Source organism: Thermobia domestica, chromosome 3, assembly GCF_964235325.1.
Source record: "Thermobia domestica chromosome 3, izTheDome1.hap1.1, whole genome shotgun sequence".
Taxonomy (NCBI): domain Eukaryota; kingdom Metazoa; phylum Arthropoda; class Insecta; order Zygentoma; family Lepismatidae; genus Thermobia; species Thermobia domestica.
Window position 1 is genome coordinate 150,663,657 of NC_137456.1, and position 26,758 is coordinate 150,690,414.

At 35.7% G+C, this 26,758-nt stretch overlaps 1 protein-coding gene across 2 annotated transcripts in view; it reads right to left on the reverse strand.

The window, feature by feature from the left end:
• The window catches only part of LOC145680809 (uncharacterized), a 708,231-nt gene that overhangs the window by 121,625 nt on the left and 559,848 nt on the right, over window positions 1–26,758 (reverse strand). Inside the window, exons 7-9 of one of the 2 annotated variants that reach the window (XM_081751881.1) lie at window positions 26,175–26,297; window positions 11,404–11,526; window positions 6,444–6,566 (exon numbers count right to left, since the gene is read on the reverse strand). In XM_081751881.1, the coding sequence (XP_081608007.1) occupies window positions 6,444–6,566; window positions 11,404–11,526; window positions 26,175–26,297 (369 nt within the window). The remainder of the gene's footprint in view (window positions 1–6,443; window positions 6,567–11,403; window positions 11,527–26,174; window positions 26,298–26,758) is intronic. The other variant, XM_081751880.1, reaches the window with a different exon arrangement.

The window sequence follows — 26,758 nt, forward strand, 5'->3', positions numbered from 1 at the left end:
AGTATGAGAATTCAATCTGTCATATTTGTAGTTTCGTGTGGAGAAAGAACGAACTTGTGAACCAGTGGTTTAAGAAAAACTCAAGTTATTAATATAAACTTTGCCGACTTCATAAAAGAAATACGAAAGACATTTTGAATCGAAAAATATAACATATAAGTTTGCAAGCGGAGACAAAGAAACCTAACGTAACCAGACTAAAAACGAATCTTTTACCGCGTAGCGATCGCGGTTTAGTGGTCAAGGTGCTTGTGCGAATGCACATTGTATTTTTTTTTTACTTTAGGATTTTTGATGGCGATTGATCGGCGATAACATACGTTTTATTATATTCAGATATTTGAATACTCGGATGTTTCAATACTTGAACTATCAAATCTTCAGGAATAATAATAGTAATAATAATTATTTTTATCTCGTAGAAGATTAAAAGCTAGGAGCTAATTATAGCTCAGGTTATACCATTACAAGCAGAAACGTGACATTTGGAAAGAATATTTCGGTTTGGTTTAATGTTGTTAAGAGAAGAGGAGTTTCTCATCTCGTTTCTAAAACAAATAAAATAACATGAGAATTAACATTTTACATTCGAGACGGGTCAAGGCTAACTCAAAATTTTCGTCTCTCTTTGGAGATGAGAATCGAGACGAGACGAAAAGTATGGTAAACATTTCTCGTCTTGTCTCGATTCTCGAAATAGTGTATGTCCATTCTTTAAGTAACAATTGCTCTGTAGACTGAATCTCATAGGCTATTTCGTTACATTATATTTCAGAGCTCATTGAATTATGCTCTGTGTAGGTATTTTTGTAGCAAAGCTTTTATATTTACCTCTGCATATTCTAAAAATTAGTTTATTATATGCCTTACTGTCGCGTGATATTCAGTTATATTTATTACAGTTATTTTCCTCAAAACATACTTTCTACATGAAACTTCAATAAAAGGTTCTAGTTTAAAATTTTGGTAGTTGCAGAGGTGTGTCTTGAAGGTACGGAACCCTTTCCCCAAAATCTCTACTTTTAAGTAAGTTTTGCCAAATTTCAGGGCAAGTTTAAAACTATTATTATTATTATTATTATTATTATTATTATTATTATTATTATTATTATTATTATTATTATTATTATTATTATTTTTATTATTATTATTATTATTATTATTATTATTATTATTATTATTATTATTATTATTATTATTATTATTATTATTATTATTATTATATCAACTCCATGTATAATCTTTAAAAGATATACGGTTTGTATCTGAATAGTAAAAGCTAATTGACTGTCGATCTCGGTCGTCTGGAAGTCTTCAGGAGGCAAGGACATCGGTCACGTTCTGGGTTTGAGTTCCGAAGGGGCAAGTATTCGGGCTCGAGCAAAAAATTGTTAAAAGTTATAGGCTTCATCCAAATATATTCAAAACAGCTGGGACCGGGTTTGGGCTTCTCAACGGCTCGAGCGGCTCGGCTTACAGCTCATTCAATATCGAACCGAATCGAGAAGTGAGCCGAGCCAACAGCTCACCACACCGAGCCGATTTGAGCCATCGGCTTAGTTGAGCTGAGTCGAAACGTGCTGATGAACTAGTTTCAACTTAGCTGGCTCGAACCGGTTCACATGAGCCGAGTAGGTGACCCATCCCAACCGAGAAAGCTCGAGCCATCGGCTCAATTGAGCTGAGTCGATAGCTTGTTCCAACTAAGCCGGCTCGGGTCATCGGCTCATCCCAACCGAGCCGACTCGAGCTGTTCGCTCAGTTGATACGAGCCGAGCCGGTTGATATCACTACTCGAGTTGGTCTTCTGCTTGGGCTCAAGAATTCGACCGTGCACATCTCAGCCTTGATTTTAAGAACTACAGTATATACTTATATTGGTGATTACGACATTTGAGGCTGTCTCGTAATAATAATAATAATAATAATAATAATAATAATAATAATAATAATAATAATAATATTAATAATAATAATAAACTCTTGTCTTCTCGTTATCTAGACGAGACGAGATACACTAAAATTGCCCCACGAGATGCACTAAAATTACGAGATGAGACGCACCTCTGTCGTGAGCAACACTAAAAGTATTCCACATTACTGCTTACATTTCTCATGGCTTTTGCTTTCCAGTCTGGTCAGGCCAATATTTCAAAACGAGTTAAAACGAGCTGAACGAGCGAGAGAGCCATTATCAAACTCAACTCAACTCGAAACTAGACCTCGAAAACAGCGACTTGGCTCGGAACTCAATTCAAGAAAATTACCGTTGACTCGACTCAAATTGTACTCGAGTTGAATTGAATTTTGGCTCGACTTGTGCTCATCCCTATTCGTGTTTGTATTTTATGTTTCCACTTCAACAATGTCTACTCTTTTTTCTCCTTTTACCTGCTGTTTCTGGATTTCTCTTTCGGTGTCGTCCTTTATTTACACCGTGCACTATTCTTATTCCCAGCTTGTGACCCGCTTCAATGTCTTATTCAGTTTAGGCTTTTCTTCTTACATTGACTTCACATGTGATTGATTTAATTCTCACTTTCCGCGCACGACCGATGAAAATGTTTTATTATTATTATTATTATTATTATTATTATTATTATTATTATTATTATTATTATTATTATTATTATTATTATTAATATTATTATTATTATTATTATTATTATTATTATATTATTGAACTTGCACGGCGAAATTACTGTATAATACGATATCATTTCTGTAATTTTACTCCATTGTATGTTATTTAGTTTATTAATGGGCACTAAATTGTCTCCAGATCAACGAATAAATTAACTACGGCATGCACTTTGGTGGAAATATCATTGCAATAAGATTATTGGTTCGTTCCAAACATGTTCATGTAATGATATTTCCACCAAAGTGCATGCCGTAGTTAATTTATTCGTTGATCTGGAGACAATTTAGTGCCCAGTAATAAATTAAATAACATACAATGGAATAAAATTACTGAAATGATATCGTGTTATACAGTAATTTCGCCGTGCAAGTTCAATAGTATAATAATAATAATAATAATAATAATAATAATAATAATAATAATAATAATAATAATAATAATAATAATAATAATAATAATAATACATTTTCATCGGTCGTGCGCGGAAAGTGAGAATTAAATCAATCACATGTCAAGTCAATGTAAGAAGAAAAGCCTAAACTGAATAAGACATTGAAGCGGGTCACAAGCTGGGAATAAGAATAGTGCATGGTGTTAATAAAGGACGACACCGACAGAGAAATCCAGAAACAATAGGTAAACGAAGAAAAAAAAAGAGTAGAAATTGTTGAAGTGGAAACAAAATACAAATACGAATAGGGATGAGCAGGAGTCGAGCCAAAATTCGACTCGACTCGAGTTCAATCCGAGTCGAGTCAAAGGTATTTTTCTTGTAGTACTTAAAATTATACTGTAGTTCTTAAAATTAAGGCTGAGACCTGCACGGTCGAATTCTTGAGCCCAAGCAGAAGACCAACTCGGGTAGTGATATCAACCGGCTCGGCTCGTATCAACTGAGCGAAGTTGTTGTATTACTATACATCTGCTTCCGCCCCTGTCAAATCTGGTCGATCTCGTTGACGCAACATATTTGCTTTTTTATACCCCTTTCTTCGTTTACTGAACAAAACAGTAACTATTCTGAAATATACTACTGCGCATGCCTCGTAGATAAATATTTCTGATGCCAATAGTTTCCGTTTTGTCCAAGGAATGTTCTTTTTCTTATTCCCAGCATGACCCTTTTATTACATTATATGAAGAGCATGTAGGTCTAAATACCTCATGTATTACATATAATGTAGGTTTTACTCTTGCAGCAGAGAAGAAACATGTGATCATAGTATACAACCCACAGAAGTGATAGCTGGCAAGACAGTGGTCGTAATCCCTAACGACACAGGGAGAGAGTGGTGCCCTTCCAGTTGGTCTAGTCGCTAGCACGTGCGCCTTTGGTCTATGGAGTTCCGGGTTCGATTCCCGGCGGGAGAGCATCTATGATTTTTAACTGTTCTCGATGTTTCTGTGTTCGTGTCTCTGTCGTTATAAGTTATTAGAAAAAGCAAGTTAAACGAGTGAAGCAAGTAAAATTAGCAATAAGTAAGTTACTGAAACACGTTCAGTGAGTCAGTTAAAAAAAAAAGTGGACAAAGCACTGGCCTTTCGCGCCGTCCATGCGAGTTCGAATTAATCTCGGCTTGATTTTTTATCCATTTGAGAGAAAATTTTGCTTCTTTACTCTACAGGTAGTCCACTTTTTTCGTATTTTTCGCTGTCGTTCACAGTTAAAGTAACTGACTATTATTCTTTCTACGAATGATGGATCTTCTCTTTGGCTTCATGTCAAACACGCACACGTAATGAAAAGACGCTGTCGATAATAATAATAATAATAATATGAAATATTAGTAGCTAACTCGTGTGTGTACTTCGACAACATAATTTTATATTATTATGTGGAAATAAGTAAGGCTGGCTGGCGCCCCCCCCCTATTTTTTCGATGCGCTTTATGGGTCCACGGTGTCCAAAGTTAGTCCCATCCCAGTATCACCTCTCGATATAAGTTATTGACACTTTGCCTAAAGAGGGCTCTGCCGTGGCCCCATGACTACCCATGACAATGACTCTTCGTTCCTTTTGCATTGAAATCGCTTACTTTTCTGAGTACTATGAGTGCATACTGTCCAACGTTGGTCCCATCGCTCTACAGTTTCTCGTTCTCTCGATATAAATTGCTAATATTTTGTTTGTAAGGGAGATATGCCGTTACAATCATTACGTTTGAAGAAGAACTGAGGAAGATATTGCCTTGCCACAAACAACACCTATTGTTATTATTATTATTATTATTATTATTATTATTATTATTATTATTATTATTATTATTATTATTATTATTATTGTTGTTCTTTTACTTACCACTAATGTTGCCTACCTTTATTTGCAATGCAATGTGTTACTAAAAAGCAAATCAAATAACACTCCTCGCCATTCAGGCTCCCGAACTCGAAATACATGAGTTCTCTGTGTTAAAGGAATGCACATTTATTATATTATTCTTTCAAATAACACGTTACACAAGTTACTTCACTTTCAATGTGTAATTTCATATCATCAGTAACAATCATCTTGTTCCAATAGGAAGATAACCCCCTCCTGCAAAAAAAAAAAAAAAAAAAAACTGACCGTAGCGAAAGGGCGTGAACCTTCTTTAGGCGATTAATTGGGTCCAATATTTCAATAAGTTTCTGCACACAAATATTTCAGTAAAAGAGGAAAATTTATTCAAACTTTCTGAATACCTATTTATGGGCGAAATTTGGTTCCCTTGGAACTTTTTAAGAGTTTGAAGGGCCACCATTTTGAACATTTTCATCTGATTATTCTGGTTAACGAACTCATCAAGATATTTCAACAATTAATGTTTGTGCCAAGTTTCAAATAGATAGACAAATAGATAGATAAGTAGACACACAGAGGGAGAGAGAAAAAGTGTTTTTCTCCCTTCTCGCACCTGTGGTGCGTCAGAGCTAAACCGGGTCCCTTTGCAAAACGTATTGACCAACCTAACCTAAACACAAACCTCTTACTTGCTAACGTAGAAACGTGGTCGGGAGGTGTAAGGCATGTAGAAATTGTATTTTTAATAACCATGAGTATGGTTGACTTCCATGTTTTTCCTTTTACTTTTTGCAGCTATATCGGAACGTTCAATTTTTATTCTTTACTAATTGCAAATGGCGTTTACATTCAAAATATGAGGAATTTTGGTGGCATTTGTTCGGATATTCTTCTCTTTGGAAATGAAGAAAAGAATAAAAGCAATACGCAAAGACAAAAAGTATTATCAGTACTAAAGATTACCAATAATAATTGCTACGAAAAACTAAATACGACCTCTTTTACCATCTCTCATGAGTTGTATGTATTATTAACAAAAATTTTTAGAAATGTCCTTGCCGAGGATTCGAACTTGCGTCCTTTGCATTTGGAAGCCAGCACCTTAACCACTACACCAAGATCATGGCATGGTGACCGTTTAGTTGTCGGCGTATTTGTTGTATTTGTGTTTTATGTTCCCACTTCGACAATTTTTACTCTTTTTTTGTAAGTTTAACAGCTGTTTCTGGCTTTCTCTTTCGGTGTCGTCCTTTATTTACACAATGCACTATTCGTATTCACAGCTTGTGCCCCTCTGCAATGTCTTATTCAGATTAAGCTTTTCTTTTTGCCCCTCAGTAAACATTTGATTGATTTAATTCTCATACTCTCCACGGATGGAGCGCAGGAATGCCAGACTCGAAAAATAGGTGTACATTTACTTTCCTGACAGATCATACATATTTTTATATATAAATTATTACTGATATTTGAACAGTGCGTAATCTAATGAACGAAGTAAACGATTGGTATACTTACTGCAAGTACTATCTAGTTCATCACTGTTATCCTTACAGTCATTGTCTCCATCACACAACCAACTGGAGTCTATGCATCTTCCAGATTTACATCGGAATTCATTGGGTTCACATGTACGATTCTCTGTTAATTAAAAAAATAAATTGTGAGGAACAGTTTAATTAATATTAATTTAGTCATAATATTATTCCTGGAAAAGTAAAACAAAAGAAAACTTTTAACACTTAATTTATCGTGTTTTATGGAGAGAGTATGATGTAATTAAAATGAAAACATATTTATTATGCTTTTATGACTTACTTTATTTTAAAATACTTAGTCGATAACTTTCCTCAAAGGAAATTATTTTCTTTGTTTATATATTTATTCCCGTGTTAATGGTCCTAAAGTTAAACTATCTCATAATTAACCACTTTGCATATAACACAGTTTACGGCTGCTAAAGTGGTAATAGCGTTGGGAATCTCTGCGAACGTTCAGGTTCGACAATTGATATAATCTAGTGAGTTTGTACCTTGACAAATAAAACAGATGTTATTTCATCATGGATTGTACAAGTAATTGAAAGTTACCAAAACTAACGGCGAACGCTACGTCAGACCGATATTATCTCATTTTTGTCCGTTAAAGCCAGAGATGAGTGTAGTTCAACTAAGGTTTTATTAGCTTATAATGTTGTTTCGTTTTATCTTAGTCAGTATGGAATTAGAAGTGCCTTCATTTCCCATCAAGTGACAAAAATTCCAATTCTCTTAAAGGTGAAGTTGCATATAGGCTCACCGAATTCGTCATTGGCAAAGAAAGAAAGCTATCAAAGGTATCAAGCAAAGGTATTTTTAAGTGAAGGTGTGGAAGCAATACAGGTAATACATCATTGATGACAATTATGTCATTATCAAACTTATTATAGTTAGAACAAACTGTGTATAGGAGTTGGTAATTTACCAAAATTTATTTCGTCAAGAAGGCGCTTATCCAGTGTTTAAATTATTATGGGGTATTTGTTTATATCCAAGGCGAATATTTTTAATGTATTTACCATAGAAAAAAACGAAGTGTAGAAGTGGTAAAATCAACCAATAAAAAGCAAAATGGATGTGATATTTCACTAAATTATTTTGCAAACTCCTCTGTTATATTGACGTTACTTCACTAAGAAAAATGTAAAGATAATTACGCCAAGTGTAAGTAGCCAAAGTATATAATGTTACAGAATTCTATTTGGAAATATTGATTTGGTAAGAATGAAATGTTCCTGTTGACGCCTGATTCGAAATTCCTATTAGCCAACATGATATGAATGAACTAAGGTCAGTCGTCTAAGGTCACAAACTTTGTATAAGTCCAGAAAACAGCTTGGAGTATGCACACAGAAAGGGAGTAGTGTTGCTCCACAGAACCATATTTAAAAGGAAGAATAAAGAATTGGAAATGATTTTCTCTAGAAATTGAAACTGGCGTATTCTCAATACGCCGAATATAATATTCCCAGTGCATTTAGATCGGGAACGTCTAATGAACGCATGATTCAACGATGGTTTATCAAATTTTGTTCCCGTTACTCAGTATTAGAAAATTTGCTTCGTACTTATGGAACCACATCATGCTCACTTGACCTCTTTAGGGACACCGTAAATGCGAATCCTCAGAAAAATATTCGTTTACTCAGCGATTTTGTGTAATCGGAAAGATGAAAAAATTGGAGTCATGTAATGTTATTTGAAATGACACGAGCTAACAAGAATCACTGTCTGGCTAAGTGCAGTTCTCTGAATACAACGAATAATCAGGAATTTTCCCAGCATAGGGTTGCCACTTCAGATGAAAAATACCTAGGTAGATCTGAAATGACAATAGTAATCAATCAACACAATAGTTTGATCGTGACAAATGTCAAGAACAGTTTCTTAAACCACCTGTACAAATGTGTCGTTTTTAGTATGGTGCTCTATGATGGGAGTGATACATTTTATCTTCTCAGGTGAAGTGAAACTCTCAATGCAGTTCGTTAAGGTGCTGAACTCCACGAAATGCCACTCAAACGTGTCCGCAATAATTCTGGAGGGCGTTAAGTTAGTTTAAAGTGAAGCCTATAAAATCACGAGTCGTAATCATTTGTAAGAAGCAGTTAAAGTTCTATAGCCACGAGACTATGGTGTTACCAGAACAACAGCAGAATGTCATGAAATAAATGTTGCATATATGGATTGATAACATTATTTTAAAACTGGAATAAATGTCATCTCAATTTTGACTTTCATAAGCTCAATACTTTTGAGACAAACGGATATTCGAAATCCTAACTTACGTAAACTTGGTATTAATCTTTATTTTCAACTACCAACTAAGTCATGTTTGCTACTACGTTAAGTAGGTTAATTACATTATTGGGATTTGATATCCATTTCCAGCAAAAGTTTTGTGTAAGTAAGGTCTTTAAAGTGATACGGAGAAATATTTGAGTGTTAATTCGAGGTAAGTTCTTTTCAGCCAGAGAAACGCTATTATACATGGTAAACCAAAAGAAACAACGTAAAAATTTCTAAAATCGTTATGACTTCTCACTTCAAAATGTTCAACAACAATCAAATCACCAATTCTATTTGTTAGAAAAAGATTGCATAATGATTTTATGTTACGACTCAAAGGATAATAGTTGCTTAATTAAAATTTACCATTCTTTCAGCAGTGGGTCTATTTGTTTATGGGCCCACACTTAACGTGTGATTCGAACCACATGTGATCCTATCAAGAATCTAACTCTGGTTTATTGTAACTGAGAGAATAATATTGAAGATAGTTAGGAGCAACACTCTGCTTTAAACTGGCATTTTACAAATTCAATTCTTATAATATTGTGTCCGAATCACATTTGAATATAGTTGATAAAGAGTTATTCAAAGAAATGTTTTCAGGCTTTGGGTAGGTTAACAGCCACAATAGCTAATACTGACCTACTTCAGGATTTGAAAAAACGAACTCATTGCAAAAAATCTATTCACCTGAACCGTTGTGCTATTTTGTACGATATTTTAATTATTTTGTATAAAATGGTTTTCTGTAGCACACTAGACTTTGATACAAAAAATAATTAGAAATTGCATCTTTTGCAGTGCATAAACGTAATTTTGCACAAGTCAGTTTCTTTTACGTAGCAAATCTGATGTTAAACAGGCTGAATTTATGAGATGATAAGGATTGCTTTGATGGAATTAAAAATGAAACATTGAATCGTAACAACGTGCACCAACGTACACCTAAACAATTAGCTGAGGAAAATAATTAACTCAACTAACGAAGAAAATTACTTAAGTTTCCTCATAGGGCATTGGTGACTAAAATTGACTTATAAAATAATTTTAAATATATGGATAAATCAGATAAATGATTAAGTGAAGAATGGTAAAAGGATTGGATTTGAAAGCATGTCTCGGTTTGATTCCCGGCATATCCGAACTTTCTTACATGTTTGATTTTCAATTTCAATCCGTACTTAACGTGATAAGAATGATTCTCTCTTGAGGATAAGGAAAGAGATGTTGGATTGAGGAAGATCTGAAGGAAGCTAATGAATAGATACAAAGAGTTAGAAATTTATATCCCTCAATTTTTTAAGATTTCATACATTAAAATTATTGAAACCATTTTCTACCACATGTATGATCAGTGTTCTTCTTCTTCTCATATGCAGTATGAAGTGAAATTATACTTTATCCACACAACAAATCTTTGATATACGATACCGGTTGAACCACATGCATCAAACAATAGAGACTAATCTCAAAATGGAAAACTTATTCTAAGTCAATTGTCCAGCGAAAGCCTGTTTCATTTTCCCATAGTCTTGCTACTTATGAGGTTGTAAAGTTAAATGTAAGTTGGTAGAATATGTACTTATTTGTCATGCCACCAGAAATACTGATGCACATCTAATGAAGTTATAGTAGTCAGAGAAGAGATTCGTTTAATGCTGGCTACATATCTTGTAATCCCTTAAGTTTAGAGATCTGGCATTTACCATTTAGTCTTTTCATTTGTAATAAGCGAACAAGTATTTCAGCAATTTTGATATTTGAAATGGAAGTAAAGAAAAGAGGTGAGAAGGCAAAGGAATGGGGTTATAGTTATCATATTAATATGCTCATATCTCGAAAAATCTTAAGTTTTGAAATCTTAAGTTTTGAAACCTTAAGTTTTGAATTCTTAAGTTTGACATTAGGCTTTATATTTGGAACAATTGAACGGATCGGGCGAACATAATGGAAATACCATTTCTGGTGGAATTGAGAGATTAGGTGGAGTGGGTTGTGATTGAACCACAGAAGGAATTAAATGAATGAAGTATTTCCGTTTAACGTCCCACGTTATGTCCTTCAGACTAAGGGAGACGAATGATTAGACCAAGTGAATGACGATGGATATAGTGGTTATATGAGAATGCGAGAGGAAAAAGGAGTATCTCGAGAAAAGCCAAGCCCACGATGTCGTCGACTATAAAGTTACTTGGACATTATCCATCCAGAGATCCTATGCACCTGAAGTAAGAGCTCTACCACTGAACTGCTATAGCCCCACCAACCACAAAGAGCATGTAGGAAGTTTCATTTCGGAAAAGTAGCAGCAGATTTCAAGAGGAGTTAGCTTGGTATGTGTCGTTGCCTTGAATTGCATGGGATATTCAATCTTCTTTTTCCAGTTTATCCAAATATGACCTACCATTATATTGGTTCAAGCAATTCAATTAAACAATCTTTCAGCGTTTTTATTGTTTTACCTAGAACGACAGGAAAAGGAATAGTGTTTAACTAAGGTGATTACACGAGCTCCTCAAATCTAGTACAAGTTCGGCAGAATGTTGCATCTAAATTCCGAAAGAGAGAAATGCAAAAATTTTATCGACTATAAAACGTAGGACATTTCATTATTCGTGAATAATAAAGAAAATAATACTTGAACTTTCCGCAAAGAGTTTGAGTTTCATCACTTCCATCACCACAGTCATCTAAACCATCACATATCCAACTGTTTAGTATGCATCTTCCTGAATCACATCGAAACTTATCTGGTTGACATGTATAGTTGCCTATTAATGAATAGAATATGTTTCATGTTCAAAACTATTGAGTAGAAAGTATTTATGTTATATTATGCAACTACTTTCTTTTAATTAATTTGAAAGTATGCCAATTTTCAATTATGTCTTATTCACATCCGTCTGTTAAGTTACTGAATTAATCTCTTCAACACTAGGATCCAGAGTAACAACACCGAAATATTTTAGCATGTGCTCAGAAAAACCGTTTAAAAATATTGACTGGCATGGGTGCACAAATGCCTAACTTATTAGCTAAATTTTCTCGAAAAGAACAGAAAAAACGATAAATAAAGAATCATAACTCGAGAATAAATATATCACTAAAGTCGAATAAAGAAATGTAGTGATTACGTTAAGTCTAGATTCTATTAATGAGCCAGTGGATCTGAAATTGTGGAGGAAACAGGGTTAGCCTAGAAGCTCACAAAAAAATTCACTCATTCGGATTTCAAGAAATCAAAACTGCCACGCATTCCATATGTATTAGTACATTCAATAATTGAATCGGCATGTTGCTTCAGCCGACACTTACTCTACAGTTTGATCTCGAGTTGACTACATTTACAAACTACGCTATGATTAAGTGTCGAAAGTCTTATAGAACGGCTTTGTCCACCCTTCCGTCTATCGGTAATTATTAGAGCAGAAGTGGTAAGAGATATCAAGATGGTATCTTGCAATCGCTTCAGCTCCCAAGGAAATGTTACGTATCCTTCGTTAACTTTTCTTGAAACCAGATTGGTTGAAATTAGTCATTTACAGTTTCAACGTTTGTTTCCACAAAACTATAACGCTAGCAGATAGCGAGAAGCGATTCTTAGCGATTAGAATAGTGATTTTAGATAAGGAAAATGAGGTTATTTTAATTAGCGAGAATGAAAAATCTTACTGCTTGTGTAAGCAATGATATTAATTTTCGTCTGTTGTTTTCGTAAGAAAACTAACCTGTCCATACGTTTTCTACGTTTAAATCGAGAACATATGTTTTTTTACGTGCAAAGTCTATATAACAATTCACTTTGTTAAAATAATTCTCCTTATATATGAAAATTGATTTCTAAAACTATTCTTGTTTTAACAAGAGTTTCATTCCCATCCGAGGATGGGCGGGCCATGGAAGGCAACACGTTCTCTGTGGCCAGAGATATTTTCAACTGCATTGATCATCAATTGTGTAGAATCGTTCCGGGTTCTATGATAAAATGGGTTGAAGTAGGAAAAGTAATAACAAAAGGAAGTTGATGATAATGAGCTAGAGTTGACTATTGATATAAAATTCTTCTTGAGTACATGATGTCTTTAATAGCGTACGGAGGATAAATGCAATAAATACAGTAGAGCGTCGATTATCCGAACGTCGGTCAACCGAACGAGTGCTTAACCAAACTGTGTACTCGCTCGCACCTGTTACTCTCCCACGCAACCGTCCATCATCCCCCTCACTCCCAAACCAAGTTTCCCACAGTAGTCGCCGCACTGAGGCACCGCTGGCGGAACATTGCTTCTAATGGGGCCTTCATAAGGAGCTGCTGACCGGCCAAGCCGCCAGTCGCTGTGTTTCAACAATCAGCACACTTCTGTCGGTTTGGTACTGGCTGTAGAAGTAGCGGCAGTATCAAAGCTGTTCACAGCAACAGCTGCGCCAGCTTAGAATTGAGGCGTGCCGCTCCGCGCATGGCAAATAAACATGTACAGTTCGATTATCCGAACAAACCAGTTTTCCGAACACCCATGTCCCGCAATTACTTCGGATAATCGACGATCTACTGTATGTGCATTTCGGCGGTAGACGGTCTGGATTATATTGGTGTAAGGCAGCGTTTCCCAACCTTTTTTCAACTTGCGGCACACTACGGGTGTTACCTGGATTATCGCGGCACACGTGTTTATATTATTATTTGTAAATATAAAACACGGTGGTATTTTTTCTGTGATTATTGATCTCCCAATAGAAGAAAGTTCTTTCACTGTTTTTCCCCTTGGTAAATCATTATGCTTATTTTTCATTCTAATTTACAAATAGAAAACAATTGCAATGAAATATTGGACTCAGGCTTCTAAAAATACGCTTTTTGTTTAAAACCTGTATCCAACCTTTTACTAAGAAGGAAGATAACTAAATAACGAACAAACAAACAAATCTCTTGTACTTTTAAAGCACAAATGTAGGTAATTTGTCGAAAGGATTGAATGCTATTTTAATTGTCGAAAGGATTGAATGGTATTTTAAATTTTCAAGTTACGAAATAGTCTGCAACAATAAAGAAGCAATAATGATAATAACAATTATAACAAATACTTTTTTGAACATTAGAAATGTGCAGAACAGTAACCCGGTATGCAAATTAAAATTGTAGATTCATAGTAAAGGTTCATAGTAATGTGTATACAAATATACATTTTTCACTACGTTTTGCAATAAAATTGATAATATATTGCTATAAAATTAATAATTTTGTTTCGATTCCTCGCGGCACACCAATGTGCTGCGGCACACCGGTTGCGAAACGCTGGTCTAAGGATTCGTGCGTTCGTATATTGCTAAGAAATGACACAGGTAACAGCACATGGACAATTGGATGGGTCAGCTGGATTCATGTAGTTATGCAGCGTGTGCGTAGATGGTAGAGGTGTGACCAATTTTTTGGAAGTTGAGCACGACGACATATTACGGTAGTGGGAGTGTCGAATGGAAGAGAGTAAGCCAGATGTAAAGCGTGTTTTTCGATCATCATTAGGAGCTCATAGAAAGTCTTTCCTGCCGTTTACCAGGCGAGATGTTCATATATGATTCCTGAGCGTACAAGGACTACATGTTAGCAGTAGATATTTTGTATTGAAACTCCACGTAGTGCCTTTAAGGTTTCGTAAGAGGTTCAGACGGCGCCGGACATTGGCTTCCAGCTATGTCGGATGAGGCTTCCAGTTAAGGTGTTTGTCGAATGTTACACCTAGGTATTTGAGACTGTTTGGAAGTGGTATTCGAGAGTCAAAAATAGTTAACTGTACACGTTCTGGATTTTGACTGCTACAGTATTTATTGCGTTTGAGCCCAAAGAGGGTCACTGAGTCTTATGTCAATTTAGTTTGAGTTTCCATTTCAGACACAATGGAATGAGTTTGTCCAAAGTTGGTTTGAGGAGTAGATTAATCCGATCAACAGAAGATTCCAATGGTAGGTAAACGATATCATCAGCAAATTATAATACGTATAATGGAGACTGAGGTTGAGGCATATCAGCTACATAAAGAATATATAATGGATGTGATAGTATAGATCTCTGTTGCAAACCAGTGCTGAGTAGAAAGGTGTATGACTTTGCCATGTTAATTTGTACAAAAACTTGCAGTTGATGGACAAAGTTGCCAAAGAATCGGGCATAAGTTTGAGGAAGCCGATGTTTTAGTTTACAAACTAAGATCTCGTGCCAAACAGTACCAAACGCTCATTTAATATCAAAGATGATCAAAACAGAATCAAAACGCATATCGAAATGGTTGACAAGAAGTGTAGAAAGTTTGAGTAATTGATCAGCAGTGCTATAGAATGGACGAAATTAAGCTTGAATAGTTGGCAGTTTGTTCTTCATTTGTAGATAGCGATGCAACTATTTTACCAAAAGGATATCTAATGTCTTGCTAAAGACGTCATTAAGACCAATAGGTTTGTAAGATGACACAGAAGTTAGATCTTTGCAAGGTTTTAGAAAGACTAAATTTTTGCAAGTTTCCATTGAGTTCGAAAGTAGCCTGTATATAAAGTAGTTGTGTACGATAAAACAAGAAAAACTAGAAACGTCACTGGTGCCTTAAGAAATTGACGATATATAATAGAGTCTGTTCCTGGAGCTGTGTTGCAACGCCATTGTAGAACACCTGTAATATCGTCTGATGTTATTAGAGCGGTACGCTGATTTGTGTGATGAAGCTGGTGTGTAAAGTCAGGTTGGAATGTTAGCTGTATAAGAGATCTCTCGTTTAAGACATGGGTGTCTGTAGGACAAGTAAACAACGGAGTTGTGTGCGAAGTGAAGACTTCTTCAAGGTGGTTGGCAAAAGTAGTGGCTTTTTCTGCATCCGTCGTTACTACTTGACCAACACATACGATGGGATGTTGTGGGCCCGTTTTAAAAGTAAGTCGTTTAAACGTATTCCAGAATTTAATTGAAATTTTTCTTCGCGCAAAGATTAACAGGAGATACGCCAGTCTAGTCGTTTTCGAGGTACTATACCATACGCTGTAGTTCTGTAGTTCTGTACCATACGCTGGAACTGTCGATGCAGAAGGAGAAATCGGCGATCATTTGAGTGACTAAACTCTGTTAAGTACTCGTGTGAGCGCCAGGGAAGAGCGAGGACGCGTGATGATAAAAGAGGCCTGGAAAATTCGGTGGCTCTTTTATTAACTGCGTAGTCCGTAGCGTGAGAGATTATGTTAGAGTAAGTGAGAGATTTATGTAAGGTGATATAAGTGCTGTACTGATTCCAGCGAGCTTAGCAAAAGTTATATCTTGATGTGGATGGTGATGCGGATACAGGTAATTTCAGATGTGGAAATATAGAGAGAAGGATTTGGAAATGATCACTACATATGGAACGAAGAACATCAATAGCAGTAAGTGGTAACAAATTATTAGAGATGATTGCCACGTAAGGACTAGTGCCACTTTCCCGAAGAGTAGGATGTGGTATCTGCAGTAAGGAACTATGAGTGATTTGCAGAAAATCGTGAAAGCGTTGTTTCTGAGCTGCTGTATGACAATGGTAGTTGTTATTATCTACTAAGAAGAAGTATCTTTTGAAGTTGAGATCTAAGTATTTGAGAAAGCGATATGGAAGTGGCTATGTAGATCGAACATAGATGGTGGCGACGGTAACAGCAGCAGCTGGAAAATAGAATGTCTGTATGAAGTTTTCAGGATAATGCACGAGCGAAGGTGAAATGCTATGGCGCCGTGGAAGAGAGTGTTTATGGCTATCGCTGCAACACCACGTGCGATGTTTTGTGGCAAGTCAACGTATTAGATGATAACGTGAAAGATAGAATGGATCAGATCGTCTTAGAAATATTTCATTAAGAACGATATAATATCTGCATTGTGCTGAGTTGCTAAGGTTTCTAAGAAAACTCAGTTGGTAATTAGCGAACTAACATTGAATAATAGCAATGAAATACATATTCCTTCTCTGTCTGTATTATTCATGGTGAGTCTCAGAATGAAAATTTAAGTATGCAAATAGGACAGAATATGTTACTGCCATGTGAAGCTAGAATATATCGACGGCAGCTTTGGTTGCGTGATTTATAATAGTTTCTCTCTGGAAAGAAAAGACATTTTGAAGACCGATAGTGATGAATTTCAAAATATTTTCCACATTAGGTGGTGACAAGAAGGATGTTTGCGTGGTTACTGAGATGCTGGTTCGACATAACGAGACATGGACGCGTAAGGGTAGGACAGTCTCTGGCATATCTGGAAGCAGTTTAAGTTTGCCTTTACACTTGGAGGACTAAGTTGGATGTTTCATATCTCAGGCTTGCACCTGAAATGTTCATTGAGCTTAGGATACTCCTTTAGTTTATGATCTTCTTTACAATGGGAGCACACGGAAGGATTTGTGTATTTTTTCGTTGGTTGAGCATTATAAGTTAATCAATTTTCACACTGCAGTGAGAGATTTGGAAGTGTGCGTAGAAGCTCCAAACGATGGCAGCAATGATAGAGTAGACACCGTTATTCAAAAGATCATCTATCAGTGCTGGATCATCTGTTAGAAGTCTAACCATGTATATAGACCACCGCTGGTTCTTGTACAGGATATGTTAGAAAATTTAATGCGTGAAATGTTTAACGAAATACTATTACGCATGTTTCAGATTCTCGTGCAAAGTAAAAGGAGAAATACTAATAATTTCATAAGAGTAGAACAAGCCACTTTAATCAAATCAAAGAATAAATGGTTTAGTATACTCTGCATAAATGTTATCATACATTAGACAAATAAAGTGCATATATGATCACTCTCAGATAGAGCACTTAATTAATAAACGCTAAATGCTAATATCTCACATTCTAGCACTATTTACTATCTATATACATACTTTCTAATACTATATATATATAATACTATCTTATACTTCCCGTATAAACACCACCTTTACAAAGACACTTACGTGCTGGTGGCAAGGACCGCGTACTACAGTGAAATTTAGAGCTATGTTTGTGGTAGTTCACTACCAGACGGGCTATCCTTTAGAATGATTTAATGGTGTAGCCAGACGAAGAATGTTCTGGGTGAAATCGCAGTTCTCAAGTAGCCAAGTTGGCGGAAATCATAAAGATTGGTACGGCACCTTGGACATTAGCCCTAAACGTGGTTAGAGTGACTTCAACGGATGGAATACTGAGCGGTGGAAGATAACTTGATACCATCGTTCTATTTTAAACTAGTTTGCTGGCAGCAAAAATGATAACATACGTGCAATGGTCTTTCGCAGGTCAAAATATAGTTCCGAAGATAAAATATCCCCTTTTCGGATCTCCTGGAGGAGGATGTCTTGGGAAGGACAATTGAACGAGAAAGTAATAATGGAGGGAAGACAAACAGAGAAAGAAAGGCAGGCAAGTGGCATAAGTTTACGATAGGGACATGGAACGTACGTACTATGTTACAGGGAGGAAAATTAGAAAATCTTTAAAAAAGAAATGAAACGAAATAAACCAGATTTGGTAGTACCTTGTGAAGTTAGATGGGAAGGTAATGAAGTGCTGAAGAGCGAAGGATATAGAATATTTTACTCAGGCAATGAAAAGGGTGGCCGTAATGCCCTAGGAATAATTCTTGGGAAGCGCTTAAACGAGAAGGTAGGGAAACTAGAATTTGATGTTCGGACTTAAGGAAAAATGAAGGATCTAGTTGTGATACAGACACAGGAACGAAAGACTTCGCATGCAATTGAAGAAGTAGAAGAAAATTACGAGAAAACAGGAGAAATTATAGAAACAGACAAGAGGGGTCAATGCAAATGCATAATTGTGATGGGAGATTTCAATGCAGTTGTAGGAGAGAAACAGAAGGTACTATCGTAGGCAAATATAACGTAGGCAAAAGAAGTGATAGGGGAGAGGGACTGGTGAATCTCTGTAGACATTATTCACTAGTAATTAGAAACACTTGGTTCAATCAGCACAAGAGAAGAATATATACATGGAAATCCTCAAGACATCACATATACTACATTATGATTCAGGACTGGTATTTGGAATAGCTTGTAGAACGCTAAGACCTTACCCGGGTAGAAATTTTCTCTGATCATAATTTTGTGCTGGCCGAAGTAGATATTCTACTAAAATATTTAGACATAAGAAAACAGGCAACAAAGTGCTGAATACTGAAAAGTTGAAAAAAAGGAAGTAAGAAATCTCTCCGCTGAAAAATTCGAAAAAAATATTTAAAGGAGGAAAGGATAGGGGCAGGTAGTAGCGAACGGTGCGAACATACTAGATTTTGCATACAACAGGCTGCAGAAGAAATAGTAGGTTACCACGAATACAAACAGCTAAGAAACTATGGGTACGGAACAGATGTTGCAGAAAATGAGGGAAAGGAGGACGTATAGACAGGTTGATACAAAATAGGGCAGAAAGATATTCAGAAATTTGGACAATAAGTTACGAAGGGAAACATGAAGAGCAAGGGAAGAATTTTATAGAAGAAAATGCAAGAACATTGAAGAATTAGAAAGAGTTGAGAAATATGAAGAAATATAAAAGGGGTTAAATCTATGGAATTTCAGAGGAAATAAGGAGGCATTACGATTGCAGTAGAAAATAAGAATGGGAAGGTAGTCAGCGAGAGAAATGAGGTCATAGGAAGGTGGAAACAGTATATTGAAGACATATATGAGCGTAGTGATAGACCGTGTAGCCCAGATATTGAAGTAGAAAATTAAGTTGGTGATGATAATAAAGGGTTTTGGATCTTTCGGGATGAGATTGAGAAGGCTATATCCGAGATTAAGAATAGAAAGGCAACCAGGATACATAATATTCAAATCGAATTCATTAAAAATATGGTAAACAAGTGCAAGAAAGAATTCTTCCGACTGTGCAATGAAATATATGAAACAGGAGAGTGGCCCGAAAGAGTTCCGGAAGAAGATAATGATACCTCTGCATGTTTAAGAAATCGAACCAAATGAGATGTGATCATTACAGAACTATTAGTCTCTATCTCATGCAGCTAAAATTATGCTCCGAATACTGAACAGAAGGTTGTATGGAAGAACAAGCGAAAAAGTTTGGAGAGGAACAGTTTCGGTTCAGGAGAAGTAAGAGCACAAGAGATACAATTAGATTATTAAGGGTGATCGATGAAAGGTTTATAGAAAAAGGGGAAGATGTGTATGTGTATTTCTTGATCTAGAAAATGATTTTAATCGACTGAAATAGAACTGTTGTTGTGAGTTCTATAGAAGATTGGGTTGAAACGGAAAGATTGAAGACTCATTAAAAACTTATAAGAACCAACAAGTAAGGTTAGAATAGAAAAGGTGCTGACAGAGGAAAGTGCAAGGGGAGGGAAGTTCGACAAGGATACTGTCCATCGCTAACATTATTTAATATCTATTTAGAAGAGATAGTGAAAAAGAGCCTACATAATGAAAACAGTATTTCGGTAGAAGGTAGAATTATTAGATTATAAGATTTGCCGACGGTATGGCGCTTGTTGCAGAATCTGAATAAAAAACAATAGGATGTTAGAAAATTTGAGGAAGGTCTTTGAAGAATATGAGATGAAAATAATGATAGAAAGACAAAAGCCATGGTGATTGGAACAAAGCGTTTTGTGTCAAATATAAAAGAGTATGGGGAGAAAATAGAGCAAGTGAATAGTTTCCAATATCTGGGTAGTATTCCTAGTAGTGGCAAGAAGTACGAACGTAAAACAAAGGCATGAGTATAAATAGCGAAATAAACCTTTAGGAGGAAGAAAAGTCTGTTATGTAGGACCTTGAATAAATAGTTGAGAAAAAAAAACTTATAAAATGTTTCGTGTGGAGTGTTGTTCTGTATGGGGCAGAAACATAGACAATACGTAAAAGTGATGAAAACTACTGGAAGCCTTTGAAATGTGAGGCGGAGAAGAATGGAACGAATTAGTTGGCTCGAGAGGAAAACGAATGAGGGGGTGTTCGGAAAGGTGGGGAAGAAAAGAACACTTTTATATATTTTTGAGAAAACGAAGAGAAACTGGTTGGGACATTGCCTGAGAAGAAATTGTATCATGAGGGACGTGCTAGAGGGTATGGTGTCAGGAAAGATAGGAAGAGAACGAAGGAGGCTACAATTAATGGACGATATAAAAAAGAAAGTTGATACTTGAAGGCAAAGAGGTTAGAGGAAGACCATGAAGCATGCAAGCTCCTCAGCTGAGGTACGTTGGCTGCCAATAAGGGCAGAATACCTATGATGATAATTTTCATCTAATCTACTCACGTTCAATCAACATCCACTACGTCTCAGATGTTACTTTTTAAACGTAATAAGTAGGGCCCGGATAATTATGTACAAAAAACAATGAAAATATGTACATATATATGCACATAAAATCTCAAAAATATGTAATAAAACCCTTCGAAAAGAGCAAAATATGTAAAATGAAAATACCAACATTTTCTATTACGTTTTCTACATTTAATGTGGTAAATACAATATTTATTCAATTACAATGTTTACTACCTGTTACTTTTCCAGCATGATCTCCGCAACACTAAGAAACAGAATGAGTTTCAAATTTTCAGTCAGAAAACTTATCTTGTTATGCGTTTAAAAGAGTTTCTATGCACTAAATGGTCGTTTCACTCCACACCAAATCTTGCTGCATATTTATACTTTTTAGGAATTATCCAAAGATCGTTCAACTGTACACTACGGAAGAATTCTAGAACACTGGCCCACCTACGTGTACAAGGATACTAACCTAACCTAACATAGCCTAACCTCTCTAATTAATTTTAATTAACCTTATTTAGGAAGGAATTTTTACGAAAACTTTGTGCTATTGTACTTCTAATGGGCGTCCAGCGTTATAGGACCTTCCCGTACATTACACACTCAAAACATTTTAGTAAAAAATATCGTGAAGAACAAAACATTCTCAATTAGTCTTTTCACTATTTCAACAGACGATCTCCGTAACAGTAAGGAACGAAAATGTGTTTCAAATTTTCAAACACAAAACCTCTCCTGTTATCACGCAACAGAGCTTTGTATTGACAAAACGATCGTTCAATATCACACGAATTGGTGCATACTTTAACTTGCACAAATCAGAAAGTGTGTATTCAATAGCCACGACATGGATTTAGCTTCACTTAACACTCCACTAATAGCACAGATTGTCTTATAGCCTGGATTTTTCTCCAAAACGAAAGCTATCTTCTTATTCACTGCATCCCCAACAGATCCTTTCACACCTACCAAAGAAGCAACTGTTGAGCGAAGAATTTCAAGATTGTCTGAAAGGATAGATGATGATTTCTCCAAGGATTCAATAGTACTACTGAGACATGAAAAATTGTTCTGAATGTAGGCAATATCATGCTTCAACTTCCCGTCATCAAACATTTGTTTCGCTATTTCTATGGAAGATGCATCGTCAGAATCTAAATGTTGTAACACTTGTTTCACTGCATCAAAGTTCGTAGCATAGTAACACACAGCATCAATCCAGCTTCCCCACCTCGTTAGTACCGGCTGAGGAGGAAGAGGTAGTTCAGGGAACAGTTCTTTAAATTTCTCAACTCTACTGGGAGAATTCAAAAATACCTTCTTTGTATTTGAAATTAATGCATCCACATGTGGAAATCTAGAACGAACAAACTCTGCAACACGATGAAATGCGTGGGCAAGACAAGTTTGATGTAACAGCTTCGGATACAATACTTGCAAAGCTTCTGCGGCTTTGCACATGTACGGTGCTGCATCAGTCACTAGAAGGAAGACATTGTTATGCTTGATACCATCAGGCCACATAAGTCCCATAGCATCATTAAAGAGTTTTGCAATAGCTTGATGGTTGCATCGCGGCAACAAATCACTAGTTAACAGGATAGGCTTGCTGACTTCATTATCTTTCAACAAACCTTTTACAATATTGCCAACATGTCGCCCCTCTACATCAGTTGTTTCGTCAATTGATACCCAAATAGGACCATCATCGATTTCCCCACGAATAGAGTTCATTCTTTCCACATATAAATCAGGCACGTAATGCTTTCTGATTGTAGATTCATCTGGAACTGTTTCGTTTGTGTATTGTTGCAAAAATTCACGAAGTACTGTATTGTTTAGTTTCCAAATAGGGATATCAGCACATACCATAGCACGGCACAGATCACTTGAAAACTGAGACTTCCGTGGCCCTGGACTACTTTGAGCTTGAGATTCAGTTACTAGCAACTGCTTTTGTGGTTTAGGTTTTGAAGCTCGGGTCTGATGGCGTGATGTGGATATGTGTTGCACAACTTGGGAACGTTGAGCGCATGAGACACCCTTCTCACAAACCTGGCAATAAAGCACTTTTCCATCAGTGGAAAAATGCTCAAATTCTTCCGTAAAATTCTTAAGTCTTATTGACAACGGGGTTTTGTCCTTTGGCATCTTGGGAACAGAATTTGCTGACAGCACAGGAGATTAAATATTCGATAAAATAGCTCACACTTGTCTTGTCGTAGACCGTTACCGGTCAAATAGGTAGGTGCACCGGCTCACTAGTCATATGTGCTACTAATGCAAAATAGTCAAATGTGTACCTCAAACAGAGGATTTATGAGTCAAAAGCAAAGTAGAATAAAATACAGGACACAATTGGGAAAAGGACACAAGTCGGGAAAAAAGTCAAAATCAGGAAAAAGTCAAAATCGGGAAAGAAGTTCAGACAGGGAAAGAGGGCGAAAAGCCAAGGAGAACAGGGCAAAAAAGTAGAGGAAAGTGGGAAGTATAAAATGAAAATAGAAAGAGTGTAAAAAAGAAGGGAATGTATATACGTGTAAATGGAACAGAAAGTGTAAGTGTAGTGTAGATGTATCACAGGGCCCACTTAAGCTCCTTCCTCACGGAGCACCACCAGCCACGAGGCACTCACTGTAACAGCCACTGTCGAACTCCTAGCTCACACTTTCCCTACAGCATGCGTTGTGACGGCAGGCGCTTCACTTTTGTCAATCAAGAGTTCAGTGTTACCAATTGCGTGAATGCAAACTTCCCCATCTGATTTAATATTTTTCGAAGAAGAAAAATATTAGTAGGGCGAGTTTGCGACAACAACACGATAGACAATCGTAAAACCGCGTCGCGATAGTAATTCGATTGAATTATTAATCTCACGTAAGGATGTGAGCGCTACTACCGCGACCGAGAGTGTACGATTGCTTATCAAACACGGTTGTGTCCAACTCTCCCTACCAATCCACCAAACTACGCTTCAATACTATTTTAAAAGGGTGTAACGCAGTGAAACAATAAATAAATAAATAAATAATAAAAATTAAAAATAAAGCAACCACTTTAAATTCAAAGAGAGATGAGTGTTTTCTTCTTTTCAAAGTCTAATGTTGAACAGCTTTTGTATGAAAAATCCCTATAAAACATGAAAATATCAAGAAATATGTAAAATTATGTGCTCATGAGTAAAATATCTAATTATATGTACATAAGTGTAAAATATGTAAATATATGTACTTTCAAATGGGTGTTTTTAGGCACTATGGGTCACAAATGACATTATTACACTGATTTTGTATAAAAATATAACCCCTACAAAAATATGTAATTAAATAATTATCCGGGCCCTAGTAATAAGTAATTATATCTGAAATGATTGTATGAATTTATAAAACTGGTTTATTTTATATTTTATGGTTTATTTTTTTTCTTGCATTGAAGAGTACCAGAACTCTGTTCGAAATAGGAATCCTACCCGCTATCTTACGATTAGCAGTCCCATTCCATCATTGAGCTAACATGAAATACATATAAATTTCCAAAACAATTATTTCTAAGCCGTTACAAATGCTTTTCTTTTTCGCTTTTTCTTTGAAAAATGAATCATCCATCGAAACATGTAATGATACAGTAATTCTAAATTGTACACTCATCTGAAAATATGTTGATTTTGTCACCTACTTCTCCAGCGTAAAATAACATTTCCGCTGAAAGGAAAAACAAGGAGCATAGTTCTCGCATCCACAGTAAATTAATGGAAGAAAAACACATCTGCAAAATTCTTTCCAATTGCAAAAGTTGGCTTGGATGCTAGAACTTGGCACATTTCGTTAACTCTTTCAGAAGATATTCAAAGTTGAATTTTATAAAGAAATCAGCACGAAACAACCATAATCAATGCAGTTATCCTTTTTTGGAATATGATAAACATCAGGGAAGTGCAGTGGAAGAAAAGAATGTTGAAAATTCTAATTGTAAGTTCATTATCCTAAGAATATTCTAGTAATCTTTGGTTACATCCTCTTGCACCTTGATAAAGCATGAGGATATATCAAAGAGGCGATCACGGAAAATGTTCCAGCTCTAACAGTCAAAATAATTCATATTTTAATTGATTGATGTTTAATGAATATTTCAACGGTGATGTTATTTACTACTATTATCAGAGTGGCATAAGCCAAATCAGGCAGATTATAAGGACAGCCGTCATTAAAATAGTGGTCGTTAACAAGATTTATAAAAGAATAAGAACGAATGAAATCTCAGTTAAATATATGTATCATGGAGTTAAATAATTGTCACATTTAGAAATTACAAATACAGGAAAAAATCAAACAAGAATAATTCAAATAGAAAATAAAAGGATAAAAATAAGAAATATAAGAAATGGTAAAAGAAAGGTCAATCTTCAATCTTCAGTACAATATGGAAAGATTGTAAAATACACTAAATAGTAATATGTGATATTAGAGTTTCCGAAAGATAGGATAATATATCCCCGTGACTTGTGCGAGACAATGTCTATCAATTGCCAAGTAAATATAATTTAAATAACGATGCTTATGCTTGTTTGTTGGGTTTCAATGCAGCTTCCAATGATGACACATTTTCTTGGACAAAACAACTATAAACTTCGAAGCAAGGGGAAGAATGAACCGATGTAAGACCAGCCACATTTTTTCTGCTCTGTCGAAAGGCATGTTTCCCCGAATACAAATGTGCCTAAGCATTCAACAGATATGATGACACAACCCGTTGCTCTAATTCACAAGAATGTCTTGAACGAGAATGTGTTTACAGAAGACACTCTAGATTTTCATGTATAATGACGTCTAGCAAGTCCTTGCAGAGAAGCACAGGATGTATAAAAATAATGATCATGTTCGAGGATAAATTAAAGTGCTGTTCGTTTAGCAGTAAATACTAACATATTATATGTTGGAATAAGTCATTCAGAGACTGTGTTCTATGAGTTAAAACAACACGGATGAGTTGGAGCTTGTCATTACGTGTATCGTGAAAATTACATTTATACATTTTTCAAATATCTGCAGTATTCTTATCGTATTATGTGAGAACAGACACTTCTATTAATATAAAGAATATAAATACGATTGGTGAACTTACCACAAATGACATTTGTTTCTTCACTTCTATCTCGGCAATCATCTCCCCCATCACAAACAAATGAATTTGGTATACATTGTCCAGAATTACATCTAAACTCATTCGGTCCACATGTACGATTTGCTAGTAAAACGAAAATTATATTTCGTATTCACAAGATACATTAAGAGAAGTTTGTTTATATAATACAGAAACGTCTAATATTTATTACATGTCTGATTTTATACAGCCGTTTTATTTTGTGAAGATGTTCAGAAAATTATGAATGTGTATTAAAAAAAGAAGTAACTGCATGTTACGAAGCTTTTTATGAAATAATCATGGAAGTACATTTTCTCTAGTAAATTCTCCCCTTGCAATATGTTTACGTGCGCACCTATGGTGCTGAATACCCTAGTTCGATTTCTGATAGGAGTTCAGTTTCTTCGTATCCCTAAAGGTCTACATATCATACAGCTTGAGTGCTGCTGTTAGGGGCGGAATCTGTTATGAATTTGTGCACATGCCCTTGTTACAAAAGGAAGTAGAAGAAAGAAGTAGAGCGTTGAGACATTCTAGAAGGGGAGTTCCGCGGTGATCGTGAC